General features: G+C 41.1%; 1 protein-coding gene across 1 annotated transcript in view; it reads right to left on the reverse strand.

Moving 5' to 3' along the window:
• Window positions 1-1387: 1387 nt before the first annotated feature.
• The window catches only part of LOC134337714 (tumor necrosis factor receptor superfamily member 5-like), a 28373-nt gene continuing 12939 nt past the window's right edge, over window positions 1388-16821 (reverse strand). The window contains exons 6-9 of the mRNA XM_063032919.1: window positions 12780-12955; window positions 10386-10411; window positions 7234-7318; window positions 1388-2697 (exon numbers count right to left, since the gene is read on the reverse strand). Of these exons, the coding sequence (XP_062888989.1) occupies window positions 7244-7318; window positions 10386-10411; window positions 12780-12955 (277 nt within the window). The 3' untranslated portion in view covers window positions 1388-2697; window positions 7234-7243. The remainder of the gene's footprint in view (window positions 2698-7233; window positions 7319-10385; window positions 10412-12779; window positions 12956-16821) is intronic.

Below are 16821 nucleotides of genomic sequence, written 5' to 3' on the forward strand. Positions count from 1 at the left end.
AAGCATACTTTACGTATATGGTTTCAATTCCCATTATATCAAATTTTCTTTTTCAACCTTCCACGATGGATCAAGCTTACTTGGATTGGAAAACCAAAGGTATAATATCTTTTCGTGATTTATTGTTGGATAATTGTTTTATGTCCTTTGATCAACTCTCTAATAAATATAACTTACCCAGATCTCACTTTTTTAGATATCTACAGATTAGAAACTTTTTAATTACTGTCTCTCCTAATTTTCCATATCCATATCCAATGGACACCTTGGAAAAAATCTTAGATTTAAATCTCTCTCAGAAAAGTGTAGTAGCAATTATATATAATTATGAATTTATGTCCTGATGCTTCTAATAAAATTAAAGCTGACTGGGAAAGAGAACTTGAGATTAATATACCGACTGAAAAATGGGAACAAATTCTTCAGTTGGTGAATTCATCCTCTGTATGTGCTAAGCATAGGTTGATACAGTTTAAAGTAGTGCACGAGGCTCATATATCCAAAGATAAACTATCTCGTTATTACTCTTATATTAATCCAATATGTGACAGATGCCATTCCGAGATAGCTTCTTTAACCCACATGTTTTGGTCATGTCCCTTGTTGGAGAAATATTGGAAAGATATTTTTGATATTATTTCAACGGTCCTAAATATAGACTTACAACCTCATCCAATTACTGCTATCTTTGGACTACCAATGATAGACTTAAATAATTTAACCTCTTCATCACGAAGGATGATTGCATTTCTTACTTTAATGGCTAGAAGGTCCATTTTGTTGAATTGGAAAGAGATTAACCCTCCTACTGTATTTCATTGGTTTTCACAAACTATGGTGTGTTTGAATTTGGAGAAAATTAGAAGTGCAGTTTATGACCCTTCCATTAAGTTTGAAAAAACTTGGAGGCCATTCATTCAGCGTTTTCATTTGATGTAATTTGATCATTTCCAAACTTGTTTTATCTCTCTGTATTGTTGTTGGAGGGGAATGGAGTCGTCGACACTAAGGTTTTCTTCTTTTCCACTTTTAAGTTGTTAGTTTTGCCCAAGTCTTTTAGTTTAGTTGATTAATTTTGTTTTTCTTTGGGGATGGGGTTTGCTTTTTTTTGTTTTCTTTTTTTTTTCTTTTTCATGATTTTTCCCCCAGTTTTTTTTGCTTTGTATTATCCGTGGTTAGTTCTACATGTTTGGGAGCTTTGTTAATTTACACTACTTGGTTTTGCAATTACTTTTTTTAAATGTAACAATATATCTCCTACTATTTGTATTATCGCTATGTTTTGTTTTTATATTTTGAAATTAATAAAAAGATTGAAAAAGAAAGAAAGTGGGAGGGGGAGGGGGAGATCCGAAATGATCGGAGAAGACAGGAGGGGGAGGGATGGAGCCAAGAGCTGGACAGGTGATTGGCAAAAGGGATACGAGAGGATCATGGGACAGGAGGCCCAGGGAGAAAGAAAGGGGGAGGGGGGAAGCCCAGAGGATGGGCAAGGAGTATAGTCAGAGGGATAGAGGGAGAAAAAGGAGAGAGAGAGAAAAATAATAATAATTCATAAATGACGGATGGAGTACGGAGGGGAGGTGGGGCATTAATGGAAGTTAGAGAAGTCAGTGTTCATGCCATCAGGTTGGAGGCTACCCAGAAGGAATATAAGGTGTTGTTCCTCCAACCTGAGTGTGGCTTCATCTTGACATAGAGGAGGCCGTGGATAGACATATCAGAATTTGCTTTATTTAATGTTCAGTACAATTCAGTATCCAAAATCAACATCACAATTCTGTGGTCTTCTGCATCATTAGACACAATGGAATCCAGGACTCTCCAATCCATGGAATTTAGTAAGGTTTGGAAATTTTCAACCAATAGGTATATGATCTCTGCAGCCCTTTCCTTTAAAACCAATGGCTCCTCCAGCTGGTTTCCAAGCAGTCATGTGAGGTTCTCTGACATTTTGTCCATTGTGATTTGGATTTTAAAGATTAGCTTTAGTTGTCACATGTACATTGAAACAGTGAAACCTGCACTGTTTACACCAACGACCAACACGTTCCAAGGATGCACTGGGACAGCCCAAACACATTCCCATGCTTCTGGAGCCAGCACACAGCAAGCCAATGATTTACTAATCTGTCCATCAATTTTGAAATGTGGAAGAAAAGGGAGTACCCGAAGAAAACCCAAACACGGTCACGGGGAGAACGTACAAACTCCTTACGGACAATGGTGGGAATTGTATCTCACTCACTGGAGCTGTAGAGTTCTTTGCTTCTGTGTCGCAAACCACTTCCTCCATGTTACCTTAAATTAACCCATTTGTAATCCGAGGGATATTAGCTGTATTCTCGCTGAAAAGACAGATGTAAGAAAAATATGTATTTGTCACCTCTTTGCTTCCTGTCATTAATTTGCCAGGATCGGATTCCACGCTTATCTCAGCCATCTCCTTGTTTTTTATATGTCCGTCAAAATTCTTCCTGATATTCACTTAATATTTCACTTCCTGATGTTACTTCTTTCACATGAGTGCTTAGAGATTTGCAACTGGTTAGTTGAAGTTGAATATTTTGTGATTCCAAGTTTAGTGCACAACTAGTGTATATTATGTGAAGTCCATATTTTTCACAGAATGAAACACTTGACCCATCTTGGAGATTGGAATGGAATTACAGCCCGTTTCAGGCTGTTTCTCATGATCTGCAAATAAATATCATATGTCAGGTACTGTAAATATTCTGAAGAGTTAATCTCAAACTGTGCATTCATATCTTAAGCTTTAAATAAAAACATTGTGTCAAAAATAAAACAAAATGCAGATGCTGAACATCTGGAAACCAAAGCACAAAATGTCAGAAACACTTGGTAGAAAGCAGCATCCGTGGATACAGGGTTAACAAGTTAATAACACAAGAGATCCTGCAGATGCTGGAAATCCAGACAAACACACACAAAATACTGGAGGATCTCACCTCTAGCATCTGTGGAAAGGAATAAACAGTCAACCTTTTGAGTGGAGATTTCATCCTGGGTTTACTCATTTCCATAGATGCTGTCGGACCTGCTGAGTTCCTCCAGCATTTTGTGTGCATTAACATGCTGATGAAGTGTTAACTGCTCCTCATTAACACATTAACTGTCTCTCTTTACACAGATGTTGTTCACCTGCAAGTTTCCAAACATTTTCTGTTTTACAGGTGTCCCCGCTTTACGAAAGTTCGCTTTACGCTACTTCGCGCTTACTAAAGACCTACATTAGTACCTGTTTTCGCTAACCGAAAGAAATCCAGAGGATTTCCACTTTTACAAAAAAAAAGGTGCCCGCTTTAAACTTGTGTTTACCCTGAGAAAGACTACCATGACCGTGAAGTGTGTACGGGCAGATGTGTGCGCATGTGTGTACGTGCCGATTTTTTTTCTACAAATCGGTTTTTGGCTAAATCCCAATTCTGCTAACTGAAACTACACTGTACATACATTATTTCTACTTTATATAGGCTGTGTATTTATCATATCATTCCTGATTTTACTATATATTAGTGTTATTTTAGGTTTTATGTGTTATTTGGTATGATTTGGTAGGTTATTTTTTGGGTCTGGGAATGCTCAAAAATTTTTCCCATACATATTAATGGTAATTGCTTCTTCGCTTTACGCCATTTCGGCTTACAAAAATTTTCGTAGGAACACTCTACTTTCGGATAGTGGGGGAAACCTATATTGGTCTACTGAAGGCCAGCTAAACTCATCAATGTCGACTCCAATTAACTCCTTCTGCACTGCTGTGTACAATCCTTTCTCTGCTTGTCTCATGAATTTGATGAATGTTGATATTATGGGGCTGATGATAACAGACACGTTACAATGTTTCCCAATAAGGAGAGCAGATTCTAAGGAAGTGCTAAATGGAATATGACCAACCAACAAATTCAGGAGAACATTAAGTTGGAAGAAGAAACACACAAGGAAACAAAAGTTAGTGGTAGACCTGAAAATTGGGATAAATGAAGAATCCAGCAAAGAAGGATAACATTGGCAACAGAAAATACACTGAGGGCAAATTATTAAGGAATATCATAGCAAGGGTATACAAAAGGAAGACAGTGCTTCAAGTGAGCAGACAGTAGTTAAAAAATGAGACCAGAAAAACCAGTTATGGGCAGCGAGGAAACGGCAAAGGAATTAAACAGATTTTACATGGTGAATCTGTGGAATTCATTGTACAGATCACTGTGCAGGCTAAGTCAGTGAGTATACCTGAAGCAGAAGTTAATGGGTTCATGATTAGTAAGAGTTTCAAAGGTTATGAGGAGTAGGATGGAGAATGAGCTTGACAGAGATGATAAATCAACCATGACGGAATGACACAGCAGACTCGATGAGCCAAACAGTCTAATGCTGCTGCTATGTCTTACGATCTTATTTTGAATATGGCTTAATCAACCTTATCAAGTTGAGCTGCAAACTTGAGGGATCTATGGATCTGGACCCCAAGATCCCTCTGTTCCTCAACACTGCTAAGAATCGTGTCAATAACCGTGTACTGTGAATTCAAGTTGCCTTTGAGAGGTGGAAAACGGTAATGCTGGCCAACAGGGCTCTGGTGAAGCCGTACAGGCCAATCCCTTGTATAGTGGATACAACAGATTACAGAAACATTGAGGAACTCCAAGGGAGGTTTTTGATGGTCTATGCTCTACTGGGAACTAAGGGCCCAAGAAGAAGAAGAGTGCCTTTAAGTTCAATCTTCCAAAGTGTATAATTTCATACTTTTCTTAATGAACTTCATCTGGCACTTCTCCACCCAACTTCACATCCCATTATAAGCTACAACAACCTTTGACACCATCCACAGCACCTCCAGTCTTCATGTCATCTGCAAGCTTACTAATTCACCCCTCCTCTTTCTTACATAAACTCATTTATAAACACACGAAGTGTAGGGGTCCCAGAACAGATCCCTGCACAGTAATACCAGTCACCAACTGCTGGGCAGAATACACTCCATCTACTACTACCCTCTGCTTTCTGTCGACATGCCAGTTCTGAATCCATGCAGCCCAGTTTCCATGAATCCCATGCCTCATGACTATCTGGATGAGCCTAACATGCAGAATCTTGTCTAAGGCATTACTAAAAATCCACATCAGTGCCCTACCTTCAGCAATTTGTTTTGTAACTTCCTGCAAAAACTCGGTCAGGCTTGTGAGGCATGAGCTGGCCCTCACAAAGCCATGCTGACAATCCCTAACAAGTATTTCCAAATACTCTTAAATCCCGTCCTAAGAACACTCTCCAATAGTGTCCACCACTGATGTAAGAATTTATTTAGGAATTTCAAGAAAGTCTCAACCAGAAGACGAGTTTTATATGGAATTCCAGGAGGCATTTGACTAGTTATTATGGTTTAATTTTAATTCCTGTGGCCACTGGAGTACCAAAAGTGTTAGAGATGGAACCACAACTGCTTATGATACAAATTAGGGAGCTGGAGAAAATGTGAACGTATAGCCAAATGTGCAAAGAATTACAAATATGTGGCAGGCAAAATCTGACAAAGATAGAAACCGTTCATAGAGAAAATTGTGAAATGGAGTATAATTAGGAAAAGTGAACTTCTTCATTTTGGAAGTTAGAACAAAATAAAAGGGAATTATCCAAATGCAGAAAAACTGCAGGAAGTTGCAGGGAAAGGGATTCAGGGATCATTGTGTACAAAACACAAAAAAACAGCAGGCAAGTGTTCTTGGAATTATAACCCTTATCAGCTGGAATATCAATATAGGCAAGTCTTACTGTTAATATACCAAGTGCTAGTGAGACCACGTTTCCAACACTGCAAAGTTTTGGCCCTTCTGTTGAAGGGAACACATAATTTTACTGGTGACATGTCAAAGAAGGTGTCACTTGTTTGATCCCCGGTGTGGAAGGATGGTCCTTTCAGAAACAGTTAAGCAAGCTGGAGTTTGGGAGAACGATAGGCAATCTAAATGAAATAATTAATTGATGAGGGTTAGAGATGATAAATGCTCAGAGGATGTTTCCTCTCTGATGAGAGTCCAGAACCGGAGAGCATGGTCTCAGAAATGAGGGTTACATTTGAAACTTGAGATGAGGAAGCGTTTCTTCTTTTGGCAGACTGAGTCTATGGAACTCCATGTGGGCAGAGTTCTTGTGGATTTTTTAAGATTGAGAGATTACGGGAAAGGCCATGGAAAAGGAATTGTGGAATGTTGGATCTGCCATGATCCAACAGGATTAAGAGACCAAATGATCTCACCTGCTTTAATAACCAGCACTGAAATTGATTATTACACAAGAGATTAAACAAGTTATGGAATTACTTTTCAGAGTTCTAGCATTTTTGATTTCTGGGTTTTCTTTCAAAACAGAATTGCTTATAAGAAAGAATCTTTAGGACTACTGGAATTTCCATCTGTGATAAGTGTAAATTACATACAATTTAAAGACTTACACAAATTATAAGTTTGCCTGAAAAAAGATGCACACCACCCTTTTAAGGTTGACTGAAGTAACAGATTCTTGATCTTCTGGCTGCTTATGTTTAAAATGCATTTTTACCGTTGTGATTTCCACAATCCATGTCGCCTTAGTTTGGTAATTTTTTACAATGGGAGTACATATTTATGTGTATTATTATTGTGAGGTAGCGGAATCATATTTCTGTTTCTGAAATGCAGAAATGGCACAGAAAGTAGGACAATTATTAATCCATCAGGTCGGATTCTCCTGCCTTCTCTTTATACACTTTGACACCCTTACTAATCAAGAAGCTATCAACCTCTGCTTTAAAATACCCAATGACTTGGCCTCCAAGTATGTATTTCCACCTTTGGGAAATATTGCCAACTCTTCTGACTAGCACTCAGATGGCAATATATATAAAATTTGATGCTGTTAGTTTCTACTATCGTATTAAGTCATAATTAAAGTGAAATCATTGCAACCACACAGGCATTAGGATGAATTATTGAGCTTTTCAACAAGGAGAGAAGCTGTCACAGAGGAAACGTTTGAGCTGAGTAATGTTCTTAGCATTTCCTTCTCCAGTAGACCGATTTGTCAAAATTTATTTGCCCATATGTGAAAAATTCAGTTTAAGGTACACTTAATGCAGCCACTGCAACCTGACATGAGCCAGATACAATATAAAAACTGCAAAAAATACCAGGTGTGCTGTGTGAAATATTTGAGAGGTTGTTTGAACGTACTCACTTCTCCCACTTCACACTGTGAATTTTCCTGAAGCGTTGAGAGGCTCAGTCGAAGACTCAATCGACAGCTCAACTCCATTGTGATTCTGCAGAGGTAAACAAATTATTACAATCACCAGTTTAGAAAATCACATTTTGTAAGTGGTATTTGATTTGTCATTGTTTTGACACTGTCTATGAGAATGAATGTAACATGATATTTCCTTTATGATGTCCAACACTGACTCTCACCATTATCATAAATGGCACAAGGACTCTGTGGTTCCCAACGTGGGCAGAACTCTCATCATTTCATCTTTGGTCACCTGCACGCCCATTGGCTGGTAACATCTCTGCCTTCCTCCATCAACTGAACTATGAGAAATATTTCTTCACACGAGGAAATCTGAAGATGCTGGAATTTCAAGCAACACACATAAAAGTTGCTGGAGAACGCAGCAGGCCAGGCAGCATCTCTAGGAAGAGGTACAGTCGACATTTTGGGCCCAGACCTTTCGTCAGGACTAACTGAAAGAGCTAGTAAGAGATTTGAAAGTGGGAGGGGAAGGGGGAGATCTGAAATGATAGGAGAAGACAGGAGGGGGAGGGATAGAGCCAAGAGCTGGACAGGTGATTGGCAAAAGGGATATGAGAGGATCATGGGACAAGAGGCCCAGGGAGAAAGAAAAGGGGGAGGGGGGAAGCCCAGAGGATGGGCAAGAGGTATAGTGAGAGAGACAGAGGGAGAAACAGGAGAGTGAGAAAAAGAATGTGTGTGTATAAATAAATAACAGATGGGGTACGAGGGGGAGGTGGGGCATTAGCGGAAGTTTGAGAAGTCAATGTTCATGCCATCAGGTTGGAGGCTACCCAGACAGAATATAGGTGTTGTTCCTCCAACCTGAGTGTGGCTTCATCTTTACAGTAGAGGAGGCCGTGGATAGACATATCAGAATGGGAATGGGATGTGGAATTAAAATGTGTGGCCACTGGGAGATCTTGCTTTCTCTGGCAGACAGAGCGTAGGTGTTCAGTGAAACGATCCAACATATAATTCTCCGTAACTTCCGCCACCTCCAACCAGATCCCACCACTAAGCACATCTTTCCCTCCCCACCTTCTCTGCTTTCCACAGGGATCACTCCCTGCGCGACTCTCTTGTCCATTCGTCCCCCTCCATCCCTCCCCACCGATCTCCCTCCTGGCACTTATCCTTGTAAGTGGAACAAGTGCTACACGTGCCCTTACACTTCCTCCCTCACCACCATTCAGGGCCCCAGACAGTCCTTCCAGGTGAGGCAACACTTCACCTGTGAGTTGGCTGGGGTGATATACTGCGTCCAGTGCTCCCGATGCTGCCTTCTATATATTCGCGAGACCCGACGCAGACTGGGAGATCATTTCGCTGAACACCTGCGCTCTGTCCACCAGAGAAAGCAGGATCTCCCAGTGGCCACACATTTTAATTCCACGTCCCATTCCCATTCTGATATGTCTATCCACGGCCTCCTCTACTGTAAAGATGAAGCCACACTCAGGTTGGAGGAACAACACTTTATATTCTGTCTGGGTAGCCTCCAACCTGACGGCATAAACATTGACTTCTCAAACTTCCGCTAATGCCCCACCTCCCCCTCGTATCCCATCCATTATTTATTTATTTATATACACACACATTCTTTTTCTCTCTCTCTCCTTTTTCTCCCTCTGTCCCTCTCACTATACCTCTTGCCCATCCTCTGGGCTTCCCCCCTCTCCCTTTTCTTTCTCCCTGGGCCTCCTGTCCCATGATCCTTTGCCAATCACCTGTCCAGCTCTTGGCTCCATCCTTCCCCCTCCTGTCTTCTCCTATCATTTCGGATCTCCCCCTCCGCCTCCCACTTTCAAATCTCTTACTAGCTCTTCTTTCAGTTAGTCCTGACGAAGGGTCTCTGCCTGAAACGTCGACTATACCTTTTCCTAGAGATGCTGCCTGGCCTGCTGCATTCACTAGAAATATTGCTTCATGGACATCATCGTTAAATCAGCCTCGATTACTGTGATATCTATTATTGCTCCATGAGTAGAGAACTCCTGAAGCAACTGACAGTCGAAACAACTTCCATGATCATCTCAAATCACCTTCCATGTCACTCTCCATCTTCCCATTAGACACCCGGTGTTGTCTCACATTCCACATTCTCAGCATGTATATCTGGGACTTCACCAGCCCAAAACAGAAATATCTATCAATCAATATCACCAATGATATCTTACCAGAAAGCATCCTGTCTTATCATCCATACTCTTCCTCATCAGCCCTGGTCCTGCCAACCACACTGTGCAGCACTGGCCCCCCAACATTACACCAGGTTATTACTCCTCCCCACCACAGCAGGCACATCACATCATCTCAACTAGTTTCTATAAGACCATGAAACACAGGAACAGAATTTCCTATGTCCATCAAGCTTTTGATCATGGCTGATTTATTTTCCCTCTCAACCCCATTCTCCTGCCTTCTCTCTATAACATTTGACGCCCTTACTAATCAAGAAACTATCAACCTTCATTTTAAATATACCCAATGACTTGTCTCTACAGATTCACCGTCCTCTGGCAAAAGAAATTTCTCATCAACTCTGCTAAAGGGACGCCCAACTATTCTGAGGCTTTGCCCTCTGGTTTTAGACTCCCCCATTATAGGAAACATCGTGTCCACATCCACTCTGTCTAGGTCTTTCAGTATTTAGCAGGTTTCAATGAGATCTCCCCTCATTTTCTTAAACTCCAGTATAAACAGGTATAGAGTTATCAACCTATCCTCACAATCCTGGATATTTTCTGAGATATGGGGACCAAAACTGCTCACAATTTTCCAACAAGATGGAAAGTAAATCAACCATGGTGAAGAGTGAAACAGACTCAATGGGCTGAATAGTCTAATTCAGCCCCATGTCTATGGCCTTATTAGTAACCTCGGTATGTAAACACTAAACACTTCAGATACTATCAGCTGATATTACCCTTCAACATGGTTTGCAACTGGTGAAATTACGCATCATTCCAAAATAAAAATAATGTGCAGGGAAAACATAATATTAAATTGCAGTCTGCCTGCATTATGTTGTCAATATTAATTCTGCAGGAATCACAATTTATTACACGTATATTGGAGAGATATTATGTACTTACCCTGGTGTCTCCAATGTTCCCATTACCTATCGAAAACAAAAACACAAATAGGTTTATACAAAAAGTACTGTGAAATTAATTTACCATATTTCTACTTTGCTCTACCATATTTTTACTTGAAATTAATGGGAGTTTAAAAAGCAAATTACATTCTAGCATCGATCTACAAGAATGGTGTGTGGGAGGTTGTTTTACCAAAGTGACATCACCAGCCTGAAGCTGGAGTGTTGCCGTCACAACGGTTACCTTTGTCTCATTTCAGTTTGATGAAAGATTCCACCGCCACCCGATGGGACCCATTTTAAAATGGACAGCTACGTTCTGATCATGTTAATACTGTGATATACAAAATGGTCGAGAGGTTTCCACAAAGTCTGAAATGTCGGAAGTCTGTTGGCATAACCACAGCTGCAGAGTCCAACCAGCCTAAATGGCCAGAGCTGTTAAGATTGGTGGATGTTCATCTTCATGGACTCTCTCCATGTTCTACCTGGTGTGGGGCTTGTGCACAACATTTCCATCTTATCCCACTCCTTTTAAGCTTGGAGCCACTTTCTCCACATGCATCAGAATTAAAGGCTAATGAATTAGAGCAGGAATTTACTGGGAATGGTATTCTGAAGAATTTAATTGGATTATTGACAAAAATACTGGCATATTAGACAATAAGTTCAAAGTAAATTTATTATCATAGTACATCTATGTCACCATTCATTTTCTTGCAGGCATTTAGTGGAACAAAGAAATACAATAGAATCAATGAAAAATTGACACACTGATATTTGTAACAATAAGTCAGATGTATCAGCAGGATCACAGAGGTAAATCTGTTGGAGAACATCAAAGATAGATAGATTCCAGGAAGAAATTCCACACATTAGAGGACTGGTGGATGGTAAATTCAGGGATGATTGGGAGATCAGGAATTTTGAGATTGCAAGATTGCATAAGGTTGATGGGAAGGAATAGGGTTTGAGCAAGGCCAAGGAAGGACTTGAAAGAAAGTGTTAAAATTTAAAAGTTGAAGTGAACTTATAGCAGGAGCTAATGTTAATCAGCAAGTAGGGCAGCAGTGTAAAAGTAGCAAAGAGGTGACTGAGGATTTCAGCAGAGGATGAGCTGACATCTTACGTTCAGGATGGTGCTGGGCTGTGATGTGTGTCAATATATAGGTCTGTAGCAGTGGAGCTCGGGATAGTGTGGGGAGTTGGGGATCAGGTTAGGGTTCAAGGACAGGGACAGGGTTGGACATCAGGCACAGTAAATGAAGTGTCAGGGGTAGGAGCTAGCTTTTGTGTCAAGTTGCCGTGAGGTGCGATGTCTAGCGATGTCACGGTTCACATTGTAGTTTCTTTTTAGGTTTGTATGTATAGCTTGGGGATAGCGTGGAGCTTCAGAGGTTCAGTTAGGATTTAGGGACAGGTGTGCGGGAGAATGAAGGGTCAGCGGCACGAGTTGGTTTTCCACGTTTAGGTTGGATCGCTGCGTGGTCAAAGGCCAGTGATATGGAGATTGGGTCAGATCAGTTCAACAGGTGCCGAGGAGACCAGCGATCCCCAGGTCACTAAATTCCAAGCCAGAGGTCAGCATGGGTGGGGAGTCATGGGGGCTGGCTACACCACACACCTCTGCCCACCACCCCGGAGATCCATGTGAAGCTAGAAGCCGAGGCCCAAAACGCTCTGCGGCTGAAAGTTAACGATCCTGGAAAATGGTTTTGTTTGGGTCCGAAGGTCAAGTGGGTGATTGGCAAGTCTTGCGGCTGACACCCAGAGATCGATGGTCCAGAGGCCGAAGCTGAAGATTGATGTCCAGAGCTCAACAAGTTGGGAGGTAGACAGTGAGTCCTGGCCAGAGATTAGAGGTTGGAGACCTGGTGCCTGATGCCTGGAAGTCTGGGAGTCGGAGCCAGAGATTGGAGTTTGGAAGTCCAATATCTGTGAGTTTGAGGGTCTGGAGCCAAGACCTGGAGGCCAGGATGTGGCTTGTCCGGGGGTTGGAGCCTCTGTGTGTTATGGGGTGGGAGGTTGGGACGGTGGCTTGTTTGGCTGTTGTTGTCTTGTTTTGTTCTGTTGTTGTTGCTGCTTGTGCTGTTCTGCATTATGTTACGTTGTTGTTGTGGTGAACACTGTGGGCAAGTTGTACTGGCTTCGGAATGTGTGGTGACACTTGCAGGCTGCCATTGTTAAAGCAAATAATGCATTTCACAGTAAGTTTCAACGTACATGTGGTAAATAAATAAATCTGAATCTGAAAAAATGAGAGCCAAGTAGGAGGAAAGGGCTGGATTGATTTTAGAGAAAGTTAAAAGGTCGACATAACATCATGGGCCAAAGGGCCTGTACTGTGTTGTAATATTCTATGTTCTATGCACAGAGTAACTCAATCACATACCTGGTGTACATTGGTGTCTCTTCAACAAAACACCTGCCGCGATACCAGACAGAATTACAACCACAGCAATCGCCACAACAACAGCAACCACAACTTTCAGGTTGGACTCTTCTTCACACTTCACGTCAGCTTCAGCGTTCCCTGCTTCAACCTGTTTAAGTTTGAGGGTTTCACATCTGGGGAAGACACAGAGAAAATATAAATCTATACAAGCACCCGCGATAGTTGCTCTAAGTTTAATTATAATAAATCTGTTACACTTCATCTGTTATTGAAATCCCATCGCAACCCCAGTTGATCAGGAAGAGGTCAACTGTCAAAGACCTGCAAGATCCTTCACTTCCATCAGAGCGGGCAGACAAGGTCTTGGTTTAACATCTCTCCCGAGACACTGTGCTGGAACGTCAGCTTAGATTCGGGGCACAAATCTTGGAAATTGGACTTGAACCCACGACCTTCTGACTGACAGAAGGTGCATCCACTGTGCAAGTGTTGACTTCTGAATGACAATCAAAAACTAAAAAATTCCCAGGTAACACAGAAAACCTGATGTGATAAAGTAATGTAGACATTAAGGGGCAGTTGAGTTCCTTTGCCTGTGAAATGTGTTGAAATGTTGTAAAGTTTAGGTAATGTGATACAGTCTGGTCTGTTGGGAAATGACCAAAAGACCTGAATATATAAATAAATGGAAAGGGAAGAGAGGGACGGCAGTTAAAAACGACCAGTCTGAATGTAAACAGACAGGAGGAGTGAGGTAGCTAAAGTTTGATAACAAGACATTCTCAATGCTGAGAGACAGCCTGTGTTTTAATTCCCTTCTTCCCATGGTTTGACTGAAAATGGAGAAGGCTCTGTGTACAACAATTCAACACACACGAGATACTGCAGGTGCTGGAAATCTTGAGCAACACACAAAAAATGCTGCAGGAACTCAGTGGGTCAGGCAGCATATGTGGAAGGGAATAAACAGTTGACATTTAAGGCCAAGACCCTTCATCAAGACTGCAAATGAAGAGGGCAGAAGCCAAAAGAAGAAGGAGGGGGAGGGAAGGAGTACGAGTTGGCAAGTGATAGCCGAGATCAGGTGAGAGGGAAGGTGGTTCCCTACACTTTCCCTTCTTTCCATGGTCCACTGTCCTCTCCTATTAAGATTCCTTCTTCAGCCCTTTACTTCTTCCACCTATCAACCCCACCCCAGCTTCTTACATCATACCCCCTCCTCCCACCCTTTTATTCTCACTTCTGCCCCCTTCCATTCCAGTCCAGATGAAGGGCCTCGTCCTGGAAAGATCGACTGTTTATTCCCCTCCATAGATGTTGCCTGACTGCAATGTCCATGCCTCCAGCCTTTTGTGTGTTGCTCAACAATTCAACACATTTTTTCTCGCTGTAGAATATGTTTCTATAAATATATTTAAGGATTTTTTTTGTAAGTCTTAGTTATAATTCAGTTTACAAAGTTATGCTTAAACTATGATTCCACTTGAATTATACAGAGAATGTATGATTTACATATGTTTTCATTTTTAGTTTTTCTTAGAAATACCCAAAGTGTTAATTCATCCCCTTAATTGAAACATAGATACACTCAATAGCTACTTTACTAGGTACACCATCATATAAATATAATTGCGAAGAAAGCATGACAGAGCCTCTTCTTCCTCAGGAGTCTGCAGAGTTTCAGCCTTTCATCAAAAACCTTGGTAAACTTCTATAGATGTGTGGTGGAAGGTGCTGACTGGCTGAATTTCGGCCTGGTATGGGAACACCAATGCCGTTGAGTGGAAAATCCTACTAAAGGTAGTGGATTCAGCCCAGTACATCACCAGTAAAACCCTCCCAACCATTCTGCTCACCCACATGAATCATCATCATAGAAAAGCAGCATCCATCAAAGATCCTCACCACCCAGGCCATGTTCTTTTCTCGCTGCTGCCATCAGGTAGAAGGTACAAGAGCCTCAAAGCTCACACCACCACATTCAAGAACAGTTACTACCCTTCAACCATCAGGCTCTTGGTCAAAAGAGGATAGCTACACTCAGTTAAGGACTCTTTTATCTTGTTATTTCATGCTCATTATTTACTGGTATTTATTTGTATCTACATCTGCCCAGTTTGTTTACAGTTAGTTACAGTTACAGTCTGCAGATTTGCTAAGTATGCCCACTGAAAAAGATTCTCAGGGTTGTATGTGGTGACATATATGTACTCTGATAATAAATTTTACTTTGAACTTTGAACTACACCTGTGCACCTGCTCATTAATGCAAATATCTAATCAGCCAATCATGTGGCAGCAACCGAATGCCTAAAAGCATGCAGACATGGTCAAGAGATTTAGTTGCTGTTCAGACAAAACATCAGAATGGGGAAGAATGATGAAGAAATGTCACCCAAGTGACTTTCACAGTGGAGTGATTGTTGGTATCAGGCAGGGTGATTTGAGCATCTCAGAAACTATCAATCTCTTGGGATTTTTATGCAAATAGGTCTCCAGAGTTTACAGAGAATAGTGTGAAAAAGAAAAAAAAATCCACAGAGTGGCAGTTCTGTGGGCAAAAAGCATCTTGTGAGAGAGATCAGAAGAGAAAGGCCAGACTGGTTCAAGCTGACAGAAAGGTGACAGTAACTCAATTAACCATGTTTTACAACAGTGATGTGCAGGGCAGCATCGCTGATTACACAACACACCCAACTTTGAAGTAGACAGAGCCGCAGAAGAACACGACGATACTCAGTGGCATCCTCATTAGGCACAAGAGGTACTGGAATAAAGTCACTGCTGAGTGTCCATGACAAGTACAACGTAAAACTTACTTGCAACAGCATCACAGGCACGGAGCATCAGAGACACCACATTCACAATAAAAAAACATCAATTAAACACATTACACACAGGTTTTAACTGGAAAGAATGCAATTAGAACAAAGACAGATCAGCATTGTTTCTGTAGTGTGGTTACTTAAGGATGAAGAAAAGTACTCTCGTCTTTTGCAGACTTTCTAAATTAAATTAGACTATCAAATTGATCTGTTTTTCATCTGGGAGTTGCTGCCTAAATGCAAAACTCCCAGTTATTCCTTAAGTGACTGATATTTGGGATACTGAAAGGTAGATCCAACCAATGAGTCAATTCACTGAAAGATCTCCCATCCAAGGCTAGGCAAAAGGAAGGAGATCTACATCAAAGGGCCAGGCAGTTTGTTTAGTTCTCTCTAATGAAAGAAGTGAAACAGACCACAGAGAAACATAGAACAATGTTTTCAACCAACAGGATTTCAACAATATTCTAACTTGTTAACAGAACATTAGTGTAAATGATTAATTGTTTCTGAATGGCGAATTGTGAAAGACTTGGAGCGATCCGGGTTCAGTTCCTGAGCTGCCAGTTAGTAATTTTGTATATTCTGCTCACGCCTGCATGGATTTCCTCCCAAAGTCCAAAGACGCACTGGTTGGTAGGATCATTGGTCATTGTAAATTGTCCCGTGATTAGGCTGGGATTAAATTGGGAGATGTTGAGCAGCATGAGTCAAAAGGCCAGAAGGGCCTACTCCATGCTGTATTTCAATAAATAAAGGTTGTTTATTGTCATTTTCAGTGCACAAGTATAAAGGAGAACAAAATGATTGATACTCGGATTCGATGGAACATAAAACAAAACAGAATACACATAAATTCTACTCCTAAATCTTATGGTCATGTAGTAGGTTCTGGGGAGAAGGCAGGAGAATGGGGTTGTGGAAAGGGAGGATAATAAATCATCCATGATGGAACGGGAAAGCATACTCGATGGGTTCAATGGTCTAATTCTGCTCCTATGTCTTATGTTCTTAAAGAATACAATAAAGAAAAAACAAAAAACCCACAATAAATATAAAAGTAATCCTGTAAAACACAATGTACAAGTAACTGTTATATTCACAGACTGATTATATGCACATAAAGTGCTGCTGGGTGATGTGTATGTAGTGGTGTGGGGAGTGGTGTGTTGGGTTAATGTGGGGAGGTGTTGATCAGCCTGACAGCTTGGGGG

Source organism: Mobula hypostoma, chromosome 25 (assembly GCF_963921235.1).
Source record: "Mobula hypostoma chromosome 25, sMobHyp1.1, whole genome shotgun sequence".
Lineage (NCBI taxonomy): Eukaryota > Metazoa > Chordata > Chondrichthyes > Myliobatiformes > Myliobatidae > Mobula > Mobula hypostoma.